At 42.4% G+C, this 18,461-nt stretch overlaps 1 protein-coding gene across 1 annotated transcript in view; it reads left to right on the top strand.

Annotated features, from left to right (window-relative positions):
- The window catches only part of ATP10A (ATPase phospholipid transporting 10A (putative)), a 158,954-nt gene that overhangs the window by 123,912 nt on the left and 16,581 nt on the right, over nucleotides 1-18,461 (top strand). Inside the window, exons 11-15 of the mRNA XM_063126292.1 lie at nucleotides 3,365-3,468; nucleotides 4,523-4,649; nucleotides 8,163-8,347; nucleotides 10,433-10,754; nucleotides 14,502-14,578. Coding sequence (XP_062982362.1) covers nucleotides 3,365-3,468; nucleotides 4,523-4,649; nucleotides 8,163-8,347; nucleotides 10,433-10,754; nucleotides 14,502-14,578 — 815 coding nt within the window. The remainder of the gene's footprint in view (nucleotides 1-3,364; nucleotides 3,469-4,522; nucleotides 4,650-8,162; nucleotides 8,348-10,432; nucleotides 10,755-14,501; nucleotides 14,579-18,461) is intronic.

Raw genomic sequence — 18,461 nt, 5'->3', positions numbered from 1 at the left:
TGTGGTGGGAGCTTCTTGGAACCAGTTTGTAAAGGTAGATTTAGATGATGAACACATGGGAGAACTGCTGGACACATTGAAGCATTATGTGGTACTCTCTTCTTTTTTTAGCAAAGTTAGAACTCGGAATGTTCCTTTGCGAACTTTTTGAGAACCAGGTTCCGAAAGCTGAGTTTGGGGCATATCCAGTTTCATTTTGAACCCGATTAGTTCACTATTAAACTACCATACACCCTATACAGGCATTCAAGGAATGGATATGTGTGGGTGTTGAACCTCTTTAAGCCCAAGGGCCAAATTCCACTCTGGAAAATCCCTCGGGGGCCACATTCCAGGAGTAGGTGGAGGTGGGGGCGAAAACACCAGCATATTTTAGCTTAAACCTCTTGTTGCCACTAAACATGCCTTGGAAGAGGTATTTCAACCTTTTAGAATGGGGGGAAATTGCACAAAAGCCAGGAAATGGGGTGGGGTCAGGAAAGGGTGTCCATCTGGGAAACCCATAAGGCTGTATCAAGGCCCCAGGTGGGCTGGATTTGGTTCTTCAGCCCTGGCATAAAGCATGTCTGAATGGAACGCTTGATGTGTTATTTGGACCCCAGGCAGGCTGGATTTCTTCCCTGGGTCTGAAGTTCTAAGCATGGAGAGGGCCCAGGAGCTTGTGCACACTGGCCCTGGCCCCAGGATCCCTGCCCACTTCACCCTCAACTTTCCCATGTGAGTACTCTCCAACCTGCTGCCGAATCCTGACTTCTAATACCCTAGTTTCAGTTGTGGGTCTGGACCTAGCCAAAAGGCTTTTGAATTCATCAAGCAGAGAACAAATGAAATCCAGCTTTGCCGTATAAGAGGAATACAAGTTGGGCAATTAAAATTAGCAGTGGTTTGAAAGGAAGACGTAATTAATGGTGAGTAGACGCCTGACTGTGAAAAGAAAGTTTGAATTTTTAATTGAAGAGCAACACAAAGATACGTGAACTTGCTGTGAGCCAGAATTGCTGCTTATTTTAATCAGTTGGCTTTAAACACACACCACCTTTTTGTTTTGTTTTTTTGAATGAGCTTTTGATATCGAATCTTTTTTCCCCCAATTTGCAGAATTTTTCATTCAGCGCTTGAGAAGAGAAATATCTGTTAATCAATAAAAATGTGGCGTTCTATACACATTCGTTTTATGTCACTAATAAAATATGAAGCTGAAATGAATATTGCATTTCAGGTTTGCTAGTCAAATTGGATTGTTTTCCTTGACACATTTGCACCTTGTGGACCCATGAAATTTAATTGTGTGGTTTACAGCAGATGTTGGATTCAGCATAAATATCTTAGCATAATTACTTCAATATTACCGGAAAATGCTAGCGCAAATCACCTTGAAAGGATTTTGGTTCTGCAGTATTTGTTGAATGAAATATAGAAAGATGCAAGCATAAGGCTTTTATTTTCTCTCAAAAACCTAAGTCAGAACAGGGCCACATAATTAAGAAATGTTTGTTATTCAACCGGCAGAAAGTAAGCTTTGCCATTCTGATGATGATGCTTTCATCACAGAATCTAAAAACTGTGTTTCTGCATGCTTGTTTTTCTCTAAGTGATTGTAAGGCTATAATCCACACTTATTATTAAGGTTTATATGCAATATTTATTCCGCACATCCATGCATTCATCATACCAGAATTGGTGTCTGGCATAGACTTGAGCATACTGGGAAAAGCAAGTTTCTGAGTCTCATTTAACAAAACAATCTTTTTATTCTATGTAACTTTCAGAGACTCCATTGGATCATCAGATTAGAGATACATTTTAAAAATGCATATAAAAATAAGAAAATACAATAAAACATAAATTTTAAAATTCCAGGAAGGCAGCCATTAAAAACGAGCCATGTCAAAGTTGCTGCTACCTAATGATGGGGGATTTCCAATACTTTGGCGTCCAATGTCCTAAACTGTTCCTTTTCATTTCATGTCATAGGAACCTAGGAAGATGCCATATACAGAGTCACAGCATTGGTCCGTCCAGCCCAGTTCTTTTGACACAGACTGGCAGCAGCTCCCCAGGGTTTCAGACAGGATCCTTTCTTAGCCCTACCTGGAGATGTTGGGAATCGAACCTGGGACCTTCTGCGTGCCAAGCTATGGCCCCTCCCTCTCTCCGCTTTTCCTTTTTTAAAAAAACAAAAACTTTGAAGCAAAGTGAATAAAACTTCCAGTAACGCCCAATAAATTGAAGGATGCTAGATATGCACAGAACTGGGGCATATCTATGAGCTCATCTACACCAAGCAGATATTCCACTATGAAAGTGGTATGAAAGCAGTATATAAAAGGTAGGAGCCACACTACTGCTTTATAGCGGTACTGAAGTGCACTGACAACTGTTGGGGCCCATTGAGACATACTATATACCGCCTTCATACCACTATATCCTGCTTGGTGTGGCTCCTGCCTTTTATATGCTGCTTTCATAGTGGAATATCCTGCTTGGTGAGGATGAGCCCTATATGTCTTCTTTGCCCTGCAGTGGCTGCGCAGCGGCACCGCATCGGTTATATGACAGAGCCACCGACTCGCAGCCACAAGGGGGCTTTTCCCTGAAGCTGTGCCTTTAAAATTTTGGGCATGTAACCCTGACTTTTTCCTTTGAAGCAAGGTCACCATGGCCCTTCCGACGCGTGACCTTGCTTCGGCGTCAAGCTGGAGGCATTCCAGGGTGGATGGAGACTACTGATTGGTCAACGGAAGCCAGGAAGAGGGCAGGAAAATGGGCTCATGTACCTGGATGACCACCAGAAAGCCTCGCGCTCCCTCCTGGCATGGGGATTTCCCGTGCTCCCACCCTGCAGCAGCAATACTACGGGGTTTCAGGGGAAAGGAGCTGCAAAGTGGCACTGTGAAGACAGGCTCCTGGATAGAGTCGATACGTAGTTTTGATGGCATCTGGGACAAGTCATCTATGTACCACTTCGGTCTTGCCTGTTCGATCCCTTCACAGCGAACTGCATTAGTGCAGCCCGATAAAACAAATATTGAAGCAGTAATAGGAATGTAACTGATAAAGAAGGGAAGACTTCTTCCATCGCCTCAGTGCAAGCAACTGAATAGTAAATGTTAACCAAAAAATGTTATACCAGAGTCTGCGGCACATATAAAAGGGAGATAAAAGCTATGTGACATACACAAAATTATTGTTTTTGAGCAGACCGCTTTGGGGTTTCCTATGGGATAGTAGCATTACTAAAAAGCAATGTTTTAAGCTTTATTTCCAGCCATAAGGAAGGGGAGAAGGATTATTCATTTTAAGACCACTGAATTACTGGCATTTTTCATTTTAAGGGCTTTTCTTTTCTTTTAATTATTTCCAGATGACCCTAGAGACAAACATCAAAAGAAAATCCGAAGCAAAACTCAGAATTTTCTTAATCTTTATGCTGCTGATGGACTAAGGACTTTGTGCATTGCAAAGAAAGTAAGCACCTGCAACCTCCCCCTAAATTGTTTTCATGGGGCTTTTTCAATTTTATGGGCTTCTTTAAGTTGTTTTATGCAACAAGAACACTTGGGCAACAACCCAACAGAGTATTGGGCGTGCTTAAGCGTAGGGAAATTGATGGGTTTTCATTAGGCAGACTCTGGATGGCCTGTGGATTCTGTTAACACCAGTGGTGTCGTGGAAACAGGGCTCACAGAGTTGAGGCACCCAGATTTTTTGTTTAGCAGGGTCTATGATGTCATCTGCCACCTCCACCTCAGACTACCATGTTCCCCCTGAGACAAGCTTCCAGACAGAACTTGTTATGACGTTGTCCCTGTTGTAACGCTGTTGTATTTTATTTAGTTAGTTAGTTAGTTTACAATATTTATATACTGCTCCCCAGTGAAAATTTTGGAGTGGCGTACAAGATAACATAAAATAAAAACAGAATAAAATACTTTAAAATAGATTTTAAAAGAAGCAAAATGTACAGTGAGCCATGGCTGGTCATTAAGGAAAGGCTTCCTGGAATAATGACTTTTTCAGGAGGTGCCAAAAGGAATACAAAGTTGGCACCTGCCTGACCTCCAGAGGCAGGGAATTCCATAGTGGGAGGGGGCTTTTCTCCTGGTGGACTCCAATCGGAGGATGGGTCTATGTGGAACCACCAGGAGCATGCCCTTGGATTACCTCAGTGACCGGACAGGTTGGTAGAGGAGAAGGCGCTGTTTCAGGTATCCTGGTCCCAAGTTGTTTAGGGCTTTGTACACAAGTATAAGACCCTTAAACCTGGCCCGGTAGTGAATAGGCAGCCAGTGCAGTTCCCTCAGCAGAGGAGTGGTTTGGTCTTGAATGAGTCGCTAAGCCTCATTAGTTTTATAATAGTCCTGCTTCTGATAGAGATGAAAGCTGCTACCGTTGATTTATTGATAGGAATCAACCCACAGCTGTCTGCATTTCTGGACTCTCCTTGGGTGTGTAGTTATGAGGATGTGTAGTTATGAGGTTAGCATAAATGTTTCCCCTTCTTATTTGCATTTTCTAACAGGTGCTGAGCCAAGAGGAGTATTCTTGCTGGTTAAAAAGTCACATTGAAGCAGAATCTTCGATTGACAACCGGGAAGAGCTGCTGTTCCAGTCAGCAACTCGTATAGAGACTGATTTGCATCTACTAGGTAACTTCAAAACATTTTTTATTTATTTCATTTCATTTCTATAACATCCAATAGCTGAAGCTCTCTGGGCAGTTTACAACAATTCATTAGATAATAAAATAGAATATAAAAATGCAGCCTAAAATACAGCATAAAACTTTACACATACAAAATTTAAAAGAATTTAGACATCTAAGAATAGTTCCAATAAAATACTAGACCTGTTTAGATAACTGTCATAAATACCCCATCATATGCCACTAAATGTCATTAAATGTATGGGAGTAGAGAGAAGTCTGAACCTGGCCACCAAAATATGGCAGTGCTGGTGCCAGGTGGGCCTGAGTAGGGTGCTGATTCCATAGTTGGGGGCCTCCTCTCTCTTGTCACCACCCTGCAAGCCTCCCTCAGAGCAGGAACTCAGAGGGGGACCCAATATGTTGATTGTAGTGTCTGGGTATGTTCAGGTCGGAAGAGGCTTTCTGTCAGGAAAAAGAGAAACGGAAAACAAGGAATGGATTACAATTGAAAATGTAACCAAAGAAGTCCTTTCTCCCAGTGATAGCCATTAATCTCTGGAATTAGTTTCCACCAGGAAGCTGCAATAATACTGCACATTCTGGAATGTAGCTGTTCATACATTCAATGTTCTGGCTCACCCTATCCCAAAAACTTTGAAAAAGAAATCATCCTCGTCATCATCAACAACCAGGAACAACCTGATCTGAAGTCCCATGTTCCTTGAGTCCTTTGTCCCAAGAGGTCTGTGTGCTCCAAAATAGTACATAGCAAGCTGTAGTTCCCATTACTCGTGGTAAGAGTTTGAAAGATTTCCCAAGGGCAATGTTTGCTAAAGACTAACAAACTGAGTGAAGGAAGACTGAGAGGCTGCCAGGGATTGAAGGTTTCACAAATAGCCCCATCTGAGCAGCTACTACAAAAAAAAAAAAAAAACAATCACATATTCATTGATTTTTCTCAGTTCTTTTTATGGGAATGGGTGCTTTATGTCTTGAGACTGGAGGACTAGCGGAGACATAAATAATTTTCTTTGTTCCTAATGTTGGTGGTTTCTCTTGTTGTTGTTTTAAATTGTTTTTTGCCTGCTCCTCATAAACTGGCAGAACCAAAGAGGTTCCTTACAGGTCAGGTGTTCCTAACAGTTCAGGAGCTTGTAGCTCCATTTGTTACAATAATAATAATAATAATGATGATGATGTTGTTGTTGTAAATTAAATTTGTAATAATTGTTTGAATACACTGTACTTTCAATATACCAAATGTAATAATTTTATGCCAAACCAACTTGGACATAATTACATCTTATGTTCCTAAAGTAACAAAATAACTTTCAATTTCCATTTTTTTCCAAAAAAAAACCTTGGGGAAAAAACAGGTTTTTCCCATGGCTTCAAAATTTCAGGAAATTTTACATCTCTAGACTGGATCCAGGGCCCTTTATCTTGGGGCTCTAATAAATGACAAAGTAGATCTTGCAAGCCTGAAATCTACCCACTTCTGATGTAGGTAGCGGTGCCTGATTCCCACCCTGCCATGTTCAATGAAATCACAAACATCCATTCTTCCTTGAACAGTTCTTTGTGTTGGCCCAGACCACTGGGGCCATGAAACATAATTTCAAAGAAAATTCTGTCCATCGTTATTGACTTTGGGTGTACATATGAACTTTAATGAATTTAAAGTTTACTTGAACGCAGCTGGATAAATGAAAACAGACTCCTGTCATAACGAAACCATCTGTTTGGCCAATTAAGCCCTGAGCAGCCTGTTCAGTAATGAGAGGACTTAGAATATAAGGCTGATCAACTGTCAAAAAACCGCAAAGCTGAATCAAAAGCAGCATGGAGAAGAAAGGTTTCTTTTACTAACTTCCAGAAGCAGCAGCAGAACCTACTCGAAGCTGCTGCTGCTAATGGCAGATTCCCATGTTATTTTCCCCTACCTTCTGTTGCTTTTTAGTTGCATGCCAGTGAGGGTGAGCAAAATGGCTGACCATGCACATATGTGCAAAGCGGGAAATGACCTTGGAGCTGGTCTGTGAGATGTTTGCCTCAGACGTAGGCCTGACTAGGGTCCCATATCACATTTCTGATGCAAATGTTACTTTGTCTCAAGCAGAGTGCAAGAGACTGAGTGCTATGTGAAATAGCAGAGCTATTCCACTGTCAATAGAACAATTCTAGTAAAATAAACACAGAGGGCCAAGCAAATGACCATTGCTCCTGAGAAATGTGGGAATTAGAAAACTAGCCTGGACACTTTTAGCTTTGATATACACCCAAACCTTAATGAACTACAGCTTACCTGAACACAGCTTAGGACAAATTCCGATATGACTTCACCTTACTTCGCATTTTAGAGAGTACAAACCGACGGACAATGCAAAGCACAGATGGTGACTAGGTTCTGGACCTTAACAGCCATTAATATTGCTTACGCCTGCAAGCTGTTGGATCATGATGAAGAAATCATCACCTTGAATGCTGATTCACCAGTATAACAACACTGCCTTCCCAAGACACCAGGCATGTTCACCTGGCAGGACCCAGACTAGACGAACCATGCCAGTTATATATAATTTCTTGCGAGGTGCTTGAGGTTTATCAAGCTACTATACCATGTACAGCCTGCAAGATGCCTGCACATCCTGGGACCTCCCAAGCCAAGTATAGCCTACCAGCCATGTATGGAAGCCTGGAAGGGGCGTGATGAACCTTCTTTTTTCTGTCATCAGCCAACACCCACACTATCAAGTGGTCCAGAACCCAGCCAGCTTCTTGTTACCACCAATAAGTTTATGACATGGAACTTGCTGAAATGTTTTTGCCCTCCATTCATACAAGCATAGTGTTAGAAGGGACCTCAAAGGTTATCTTGACCAAACCACTGCTGATACAGGAAATCCACAGCTCTCCTGGTAGGTGACCATCCTGCCTCTGTTTAAAAATCTCTAAGAGAGAGTCCGCCACCCTCCAAGACCACCTTTTCCATTACCAAAAAATGTCAGGAAGCTCTTCCTAAACTTTCGCCTGGATCTGTTTTCTTCTAATTTGAACCTATTGATTTGAGTCCGCTCTGGAGCAACAGAAAACAAATTTGCTTTATCATTTATGTTTGGTTAAACATAGATGATAAAGAAAATTTGTTTTGCTTCAGATATTTGAAGATGACTCTCAAATTCCCTCTAAATCATCTCTTCTTCGGACTAAGCATACCTAATTCCTTCCACCTTTCTTTGTGGGGCATGGTCTCCAGAACTCTCACTGGCTTTGCCACCCTCTTCTGTGCACGTTCCATTGTTCTGTGTCGTGGGCAAGTATTAGGGCATTTTTGTCTGCCAGATTCATGCCTGGCTTAGCACACAACTGTATTATGATCTACAACTCGAAGATTGCTGCCAAAATTGTCCACTTTGTGCATGTTCGTTATCACAAAAACTGCAATGATTATCTTCTTCTCTTAACTATATATGAAGAACAATTAAAGTTCTCTGTTCTTTTGTTTGTGTGGCAGGGGCAACTGGCATTGAGGACCGTTTGCAGGATGGCGTCCCAGAAACCATTGCCAGCTTGCGCAAAGCAGGGCTGCAGATATGGGTTCTAACTGGAGATAAACAAGAGACGGCCATTAATATTGCTTATGCCTGCAAGCTGTTGGATCATGATGAAGAAATCATCACCTTGAATGCTGATTCACCGGTATGACGACACTGCTCTCCCGAGACTAGGCTTATTCACCTGGCAGGACCCAGGCTAGATGCAGCATGCCAGTTATATATAATTGCTTGCGAGGTGCTTGAGGTTTATCAAGCTACTATACCACATACAGATCCCGTCACACCCTGGGATCTCCCAAGCCAAATATAGCCTACCAGCCATGTATGGAAGCCTCGAAGGGGCGTGATGAGCCTTCTTTTTTTTGTCCTGGTGGGGTGCATCGGCCAACATCTGTTAAACCACTATTTTTGTCTGGTGGGCTGTGTTCAGTTTCGTGGGTCACAAATTATGCAGGTCTGGCCTGTAGGAGCAACGTTCAAGAAGCCTTTTATACATATTAATATATAGCTAGGGACTGGATGGGCTTGATTATAGAAGTCCTGCTAAAAAAATTCTAATGTTTTTCTTCCCCATGTGATCTTCTTTTTTTTTTTTTCCTCTGAACCCATCTTTTTCTTTGTGGAACATGCTTTCCTAGTGAGTCTTACTGTCTGTCTTGACTAGGCATGAGGCCCAGGGGAAGCGGACAGCAAATCACTGCTCACTGTCAGTTCTGGGTCACATCACACAAGGCAGGAGTCAAGGCAGCACCTTGGATAGCACACTGAAGGACGTGCTCCTATAAAGAGCTGTTGTCCCAGGAAAGGACTGCAGTCAACCAAGGCCTTAAGAAAGCTGACAGCGCCTGGTCTTTCAACTGCTGGATGCTAACCACAGTTATTAAAGCGACGGTGTCTGTTTCTGCAGTCTCAGGCCTTAGCTAGACGGGGCTTTATCCCGGGGTGAAGCCCGGGATTGTCCCTGTGCATCCACATGACGCACAGGGGATCCCGAGTCAGGGAGGGATCATCCCTCTCTTGCCCCAGGATAGAGCCCTCCACTTTGGCCCCGGTTTTTCTGCCGTCTTGGGCTGAGCCCGAGACCGCGGAACGTGTGGGCCATTGCCGCAAGTTGACCTGGCTCTGTGCGATTCTTTGCCTGGAGCCGCGCATGGGGCACAGCACTCCTCAGGAGCACTGCGGCCATCAAGGGTAGGGTGGGGGGAGCGGGAATTTAAATTATTTTTAAAAAAACACTTACCTTTAGCGCACGAGCATTTGTGCGCTCCTTCCTCTTTAAAAGAAATTAAAATGGCGGACACGACGCCTCTCCTTGTGGGGTCGTCATGCATCGTGTGTAAACAGAGGTGGGATTTCACGTTAAACACAACGCGAGATCTTCCCTCCTCTGTCGTGGGATAAAAGGTAGGTCTAGCTAAGGCCTCATGCTCGTATTGATGGAAAGGAGAAACTGCAGGGGAGTCATCCTCAGAGTCGGATGACGAGAGAGCTTCATCCTCAGCTGGGATAGTGTAATAATAATAATAATAATTTTATTTCTTACCCGCCTCTCCATTCTGATCGAGTCAGGGAACAACAGTAAATATAAAACACATAAAACTGAATTAAAACATAATATACATTGTTAAAAACATCCTAAAAACATTCTAAAACACCTTAAAATCCACTGGATAGGCCTGCCGGAAGTGATCAGTCTTTATAGCTGATGCCGAGGGTTACCCATGAAGTTGGGTGACCTATGACCTATCTGCATTTGAGTCCTCCTTGAAGACTCAGAACCAGGGGACATGACACCATCAAACACATTAAGTATTTCCCTTCATCGCATTAGGTGTAGTCGTAATTAGTAGTCATACCCTGCCTGCTAGGATGTTCTGTATATAGGCAGGGTATAAATTGAAATAATAATAATATGTGTCTGTAAGAAAGTCATCTAGCAGTGTTGATTTGTTGCAGCAAGGAAACAACAAAGACTCTAGTGGTACCTTAAAGATGAAAGCTATGACACAATAAGTAGGTTAATTTATTGTATCATAGTTTTCATGGACTCTACAGCTCGCTGCCTGTAAACTGCTTTGGTTAATCCTAGTTTAAAAACAGATCAGACATGTCTCAAATCAGTAAAATGAAATAAAGCATGTATCCTGAAACAATGCTGCAGCTACCCTCTCTTGGCTATTGGTATTTCTTAACTTATTTTCCTATTTATCACTGTGCTTGATTCTAGGAGATGTGTGCCACTTTGCTGGACCAACATTTGCACTGCATAGAGTCTAAATTTTCAAATAAAAGAGTGGGAAGATCTACTCAGAACCTGAAAGCAAAGCTTACCCCACTCTACATGCCATCGTCCTCGGTGCATCCCAGCTTGGGCTTAGTGGTCGATGGAAGGACATTGGCTTATGCCCTAGACCAAGCCCTGGAAGAGAAATTCCTTTTGTTAGCCAGGAGATGCCGTGCTGTGCTATGCTGCCGCTCTACTCCAATTCAGAAAGGGATGGTCGTGAAACTGGTCAGAAACAAGCTGAAAATAATGACCCTGGCAATAGGCAAGTACTTCTGTTTTGGTTCACATTAGAGCAAATCCAAAGAACAAGGTGTGTGTTTTCCTGATAAATCTGTTACTCTTCATTCAATTCATAGTGTACTATGTAAGCCTTGATTTTTTACATTTGTTAAATTTTTATGTTTTACTCATTTAAACGGCTATTCTTTATTGTTGGTTGTTTAAAATTGTATTAACACCTAACTCGAGCCTTTATAATAGTGTGGGCTAGAAATCGTTTTTTTCCTTAATGTAGTTTGTACAACTGAAACATGATCACATTTCAGAGTAAATCTAAAAGTGGAGAATATGAAAGAACAGCTGTTAGGGCCCATACTATGGGGAATGAGATATGAAAATAGTGACAGACAAATTGAAACTGACAATACAGATTTGTGTGGGGCGGGGGAATTGCCTTTGTCAATTTGCAAAACAAAAAAAGGCATGGAAACTTTAACAAAAGGAATAAACTTGGATTGCACAAATGCTGTAGTATTTGAGACCTCCTTAGCCATTAGCTGATCTACTGTGATGTCAAAGGGATCTGGAATTTCAGAGTGCCCAAGCCCAGTCTCAGTTAAAAGCTGTGGGTTAGATCCAGAGCTTTTCTTCATGAAGCATTTATTACGCACTCATGATTCCTTCTTCATGGCAGTTTATGGGTTCTTTAAATGATGTCATGATCCTCCGGTTTCACTTGTTTTTTAAGAGCACTTCCCAGTTTTTTTTAAGAGTGGGTATTATTTATAAAAACAAAAGAACTTGTGCATTTGCACTAGTCCTCTATATCACATCGCCACCTAGAGGTTATCTAGTGGAAAAGCAGGAAAGGATATGCCCTTCGTGTAGAGCTTGGATTTCAGTTCTGCAACGTAACTGAAAGTAGATACAGCAAATAAACAGTGTCATGTAGAAAAGCTCCCACTGAAATCAGTGGGTCTACTTGAAGTATGACTAAGTCTGGATTGCACCCAATAACTGCTTTTTCAGGGGGAAATGGCAAAGCGTTTATTGTATGTGCATATGTAGACCCATTGTCTGGATTAGAAAGAGGGAGAGTGAAGTATTGTTTCCCAGATTTCTGTATCTGATCATTGTCTGATTTTTACCGTTTTGTTCAAAGTGCAATGCACCTTACCAAGGATTTCATGCTAAACAAGCCATTTCTATTATCCCCGTAGCAGATGCACGAGACCCAGCATTCTCTGGCAATACTCATTAGCAGAAATTGTACTTTCATTTCATAAGCAGAGTGCTGAGAATTACATGGTCTAAGAACACTACCCTCCTCTCAGATGTAATTGCTTTAGCTTTAGAGGGGAAACAAAGGAAATTGTTTTGTCCATGTGTTTCCCTTCCACATTTTTTCCCATGGAAAAATACCCTTTCAGTTAATAATAGTGGATAGATAGAAAAGCAACGGTTTGTAGCAAGTCTGGAATATGATGAAAGATAACCCCATAAGGTCAGCAGCAGTGTTTTAGAACAGTGAGAAGAGGACAGACCAACTGCTTTGACAGTCTGTTAAAAGATATGTCTCAATACAGCCTGTAGTTATTGTGTATTATTCTTGGCATGTTGCTGCTTTAGCAATTAGACTCATCTTGTATAATTAGAGATAAAGATTTGAATAAGTTCCCCACACTCATGATGACTGGGTAGATGGTACATCTTGAGCGATTCCAATTGTTCTTCAAAACAGTAATTGAACATAGCATTAATGATAAACACACACACACACACACACACCACTTCTCTTCAATCGGTTAGTCCTATAACTCCTTCTCTGCAACTGCATTGGGTTATAAGACTGCTCGTAGAACTAGCTTAAGGGGGCACATGAAGAGGACTAGAAACATGCTCTCTCTTTAAAATAAAAGCTGAGATGTCCCGGATTCAATATGCAGTATGCCATTTCTTATGACATAGTGCATATTATTGTGCAGAACGTACAAATCCCTGATATTATTCCCATTTTTATACTTCCTATTAGCCAGGTACTATACAGGAGAAATGTTTCTAAGTATTGGGTTATTCTGTCTCTCTCTTTCTCCCTCTCTCTCTTTCTCCCTCCATATATCCCACCTCAGTAATGGAAGACAAATTTGCTACGGAGAACAGGAGAGTTGCTATGGGGTCATCCCATGAAGCTGATCAATGGGAGATCCAGGATAAATAGAAGGAAGTACTTCTTCACACAGCACATAGTTAAATTATGGAACAAGATGTAGTGATGGCCACCAAGTTGGATGGCTTTAAAAGGAAGTTGGATAAATTCCTGGAGGCAAAGTCTATCAATGGCTACTAGCCCTGATGGTTGTGTGCTATCTCCAGTATTCAAGACAGTAAGCCTGTGTCCACCAGTTGCTGGGGAACATGGGCGGGAGGGTGCTGTTGCACCATGTCCTGCTTGTTCATCCCTGGCTGATTGGCCACTGTGTGTACAGAGTGCTGGACTAGTTGTACCCTTGGCATTTCTTATGTTCTTAATTGAGTTTGGCATGGAACATCAGTAAACATGTCAGATTGGGCTTTGAAACGATAATTTGACAAGCAGTCACCATTTCACTGCTAAATATCCCATCCCTTTTTCTCTTCTTCTACCTCTTCTTGGGGTATCATCAGACGAGAGTTTTATTGCACGCTTGTTACTGGACACTCACAGATTTTCGCGGGTCCCTCTCACGATGATGTCTGTGTCCCACGTGCCTCCCGTCCCTTCTGGCCTTCTTCGCGTGACAAAAAAAGCCTCCTGTAAGTCCATATTATTTTTAAAGATGGAAGTTGTTGCTATCTCCTTTGTGCAGGAGAAGCGGCGCAATAGACATTCCCCCTAAATGGGCCACGGACAAGTTGTTTACTTCCTCTTTCCTCTCCCTAAGAACATAAGAAGTGTCATGCTGGATCAGACCGAGAGTCCGTCTAGTCCAGCACTCTGTTCACACAGTGGCCAACCAGCTGTCAACCAGGGACTAACAAAGCAGGACATGGTGCAACAGCACACTAACACTCATGTACCCCAGGAACTGGTGCACATAGGATGACTGCATTGGGAGGTAGCACATAACCATCAGAGCTAGTAGCCATTGATAGACTTCTCCACCAGGAATTTATTCAACCCCCTTTTAAAGCAACAATAGAAAGATGCAGCAACAGCTAGGCCTACAACCAAAGCTTTGTTCAAACTCCCAGTACACCCCTTATGAGGCCAAGAGGTGTTGCTTTGAATAGTTTCCCCCAGGGAGACTGTTGTCCTTCACTTCAGTTCCACTACTCATTATATATCTCCCCTATTTTACAAATACTTTTAACCAAAAGTACAAACTAAGGATCTACAGCCCAAATTCCTCCCAGTACTTTTGTCCATTCCTTCTGGTTCATAACTGTTGGTTGAATATTAACAGCTGTACCTGGTCTTAGAGGAGGTAGGCCCTTTGCTGTCCTAGTGTACAGAGATGCTTGCTGTCTCTGATTGTTGGCCATTTCTTCTCTGCGTTGAACCACTCTTGCTGGCTGAAGAAGGTCTCCTCTCATTGGCAATAAGGTTTTGGTTCGATGTCCCATCAATGCTTGTGCTGAACTGGTCTGGACTGTGATGGTGTATACCTATGTGCCAGGAAGGCCAACTAAGGGTCAGAGTCTTCTAACACTGCTTTATGTTGCAATTTTTTAGCTGTTTTGATTCTTTGCCTGCCATTAGTCATCTCTGCTTCAATTAATTGCAAACAATGTCTTCTCTCATTGTTACCAGGTGATGGAGCAAATGATGTCAGTATGATCCAAATCGCCGATGTCGGTGTGGGGATCTCGGGTCCAGAAGGCATGCAGGTAACGTGTGTTTACCAAAACACAACCCCAGGATAAAGCTGGTTCCATATGTTTTCCATATGTCCACTTACATCTCGTTTCCCTGGAAGCTGGAGCGACTTGGTTGGTGACAGCCACTGCAGGTTTCAGAGACCTTACAAGCTGCCTCAAGGTGGACTAGCTGGGCTTTGCAAAGATGACTTTAATAGAGCTGCTCCATGAGAACTCTTTTCTCACAGCTCTGGGCTGATTGCACATTTCTTATTACGCATGTGAGGTGGTCACATGCCTAATAAAGGATCTTTCCACTAAAATTCCATTTTATATAAAATGTTAAATAGCAGTTTGAATAGGATGATGATGTGGAAAGGAGGACAGGGCTCCTGTATCTTTAACAGTTGTGTGGAAGGGAAGTTCAGCAGGTGTCATTTGTATGCATGCAGCACCTGGTGAAATTCCCTCTTCATCACAATAGTTAAAGCTGCAGGAGCCCTGGCCTCCTTTGTATCTGGTTATTCTAATATAGCTCCTGCTCCTTTAACTGTTATAATAAAGAGAGCATTTCACCAGGTGCTGCATGCATACAAATGACACCTGCTGAAATTCCCTTTTCTACACAACCGTTAAAAGATATAGGAGCCCTGTCCTCCTTTCCATATGGTCACCCTAGGTTTGAACATTATTTTGTATTTTTTAATAAAATACAAACTAATGATTATATATCGTAATGGTTATTCGTAATAACCATGTACCTTGAACATTCCTTTTGTTGTTGTTGTTGTTAACCAGTCTTTTGCTCCAAACCTCTACACTTGTCTTGTAAAGCTATCTTTCAGTAGAATTAGTGGGGGGAGTATTAGCTTGAGCAACTAAGAGTACATCCAGATAGCTGTAACTATGGGGGTTACAGGAGCTCTGTTTTATCATGCCTGATACCAAATGTTCAGAGGTGCTTCAGCCTCTGCTGATTCCCACCAACTGAGAAGGACCAGGACAGGAGACCAGCAGAAGCTATACAGTCTATACTCTGACTTCCCACATCATCATAGGGATGTTTTGAGTATGTTACCCTGGATAGGTAGCTGCCTTTGCAGGAGCATAGCATTGGTTGCTGTACCACTGAACCAGGAAAGCAGGATCCCCATAACTGGTGATGAGAATAAAGAGCAACACAACACACATAGTTAAATTATTGAACTCACTACCCCAAGATGTAGTGATGGCCACCAATTTGGATGGCTTTAAGAGGGGATTAGCGAATTGAACGAGGATAAGGCTGTGATGGCTGAATATTGTCTCAAGTCTCAAAGGTGGTAAGCCTAGCTGCAGCATGAACAGGAGGGTGGCATTGCACTCATGTCCTGTTTGAGGGTGTCTCACATACAGCTGGTTGGCCATGCTATGAACAACATGCTGGTCTAGATGGACCATTGGTCTGATCCAGCAGGGCTCTTCTTATGTTCTTTGGAACTGTGACCAGTCCCAGCTCCCTGGTGAAAATACCTGTATCATACACACATATGTAAACATGTTCTTTATGTTCACGAATTACATTCTTATTTGTACATATAAAGACTTTGCATGTACTGTGTCATATTTTATCCTTTTAAACATTTGTATTGCATTGTTTTCTTTTAATCATTTGTAATCCGCCCACAGAACATTTGTTATTGGGCAGATTAAAAATACAATCAATCTGCTGGAGTGTTGAGTTAACAAAAGGTAATATGTGAAGTGGCCTTAAAACTGCTGCTGTGTCAGCAGCCTTGTTCCGCTTCCCCTCTGCAAACAGAACTCTCAGTTGGCTGGTCTTGCATGCTCAGTAGATTGTCACTTAGATATTATACTATTAGATCCCCTTAAATAATTCATTTTACATTATCGACATCCATGAATTAAATGTTCGTGCATGGAAATGGGAGCTTATTGATATCCTCCCTTGGACTGGAGAACTGCATCAGGAGAGATGCTCTGTGCGCCACCATACCCTTTAAGTGTCAGAATCCCATAAATCATCCAAAAAAAGTCGTCTTTTCCAACATCCCACTGAATATTTATTGCATCGCCAAAAGCGTGCCTTGCCTTTCTTAGTTTTCCCTTTATGAATGGAAATTAACTAGCAGCTCATGCTACTTGCTGTTGCTTCCATAGAAGGCGGAAAGAAACAGAATCTGTCAGTTTGCATTCAAATAGCTTTCTCCTGTCCAGAAATAGACCTATGGGGAGAGGGGGGCGTGGAATGCACTTGAGTAATTTTGTGGAAATGCAAATGTGAACACGTTTGCCTTTCCGTTCCATTATAGAATAATTGCATGGGACAGATAAACAGGAGTACTGATGAGCAGCCTTCTAATACTAAATGTATTGGAGTGGCCAGCCCTTCCTGACCATGCGTGCTTCCGCTTAGGAAGATGGCTGGCTCATTACTCAAGGCGGGTGGTCACTGCTGCTTCAATAGGAACAAATGATTTCACTTACTTCACTTCATCGCCCTGCCCGTGCCCTCCACTCCAATGACACCATGTCTCTGACCTGCCCAAGAGTTTCCACATCTCTCGCTCGTCTTCGTCCGTTCTCGCTCGCTGCCCCCTAGGCCTGGAATTCTCTTCCAGTGCATTTGCGGACCATGACGTTAATTTCTGTTTTTAAATCTCACTTGAAAACCTTTCTTTTCTCGAAAGCTTTTTAACCATAACATGGTCATACTAGTCTATATTTAGTTTTAATGTCCCCTACCCCTATTGGTTTCCCCCCTCCCTTCCCTGTCTGTTACGGTGATTTTAGATTGTAAGCCATAGGGCAGATTGCCTTGTTTTGTTTTATTCTGTACAGCGCCATGAAAATTGATGGCGCTTTATAAATAAATATTATTATTATTAATAATAATAATAATAATAAATGATTACACGTGTACAGAGAACTGTAGTTTTGAAAGAGCTGAGAGGTAACTCTCTGAGGATCTAGGAAGATAAGAATCTGCAGTATACTGAGTCAGACCATTAGTCCACATAGACCAGTATTGTCAACACTGACAGGCAGCAGCTCTCCAATGTTCCAGGTAGGGTTTTTTCCCTGCCTTACCTGGAGATGCCAGGGATCGAACCTGGGACCTTCGGCATGCAAAGCAGGTGCTCTGCCACCAAGCCACAGCTCTTCTCCCAATCTGATGTAGTCCAGTGGATCTACTGCATGTTAGAAGTGCTATGCTTCTTACCTCCAGCTTTACTCAATATGAATATTTGCAAATTTTATGACCCTCCTATGAGTCTCCAACGATTTCTTCCCTCAAACAGAAGCCAATGGTAGTGATGCCCCAGGAAATTCTCAGGGAAGTGGGGAATGTGTAGCAGTATGTTGGCATGGCATTGAACAGCTCTGCTGTCTTCTTTGGGATGCAGAATGGGAGTTATTAATATTAAAATATATCTTCAAAACACAAGCACAAGAAACTGATGTTGAGTAAATACTGACAAGGGCTGGAGCGCATTGGTAGAGCCATGTGCTTTACATGCAGAGACTCCCAGGCTCATTGGCCATTCTTGGCTGGGGCTGATGGGAATTGAAGTCCAGAAAAACTGGAGGGCACCCAGTTGAGAAAGGATGCTATAGGCAATACTGAGCTAGATCGGTTATCTAGCTCAGTATATAGCCCATCTGGCTGACTCAGTACAAGGCAGCTTCCTGAGTTCCTAGGAACACTTGACAGGATTAATAAGGAATCGCAAAAAGCACAGTATTATGCAACAGACAATAAGGAGCTGCTCTGCTGGCCGCTATCGCTATTGATCAACAGAACAGCCAAGAGCCTCTCCATGTTGCTGGGCTGCGTAGGAGGATATTAAGGACAGCGATCCAAACCATTTTCTTTGCAATTGCTTCATTGGTTTGCAAATTAAACCACTAT

This window comes from Elgaria multicarinata, chromosome 5, assembly GCF_023053635.1.
Source record: "Elgaria multicarinata webbii isolate HBS135686 ecotype San Diego chromosome 5, rElgMul1.1.pri, whole genome shotgun sequence".
NCBI classification, from domain to species: domain Eukaryota; kingdom Metazoa; phylum Chordata; class Lepidosauria; order Squamata; family Anguidae; genus Elgaria; species Elgaria multicarinata.
The sequence above is the reverse complement of the archived record's forward strand: the minus strand, read 5'-3'. Positions and strand labels throughout refer to the sequence as shown.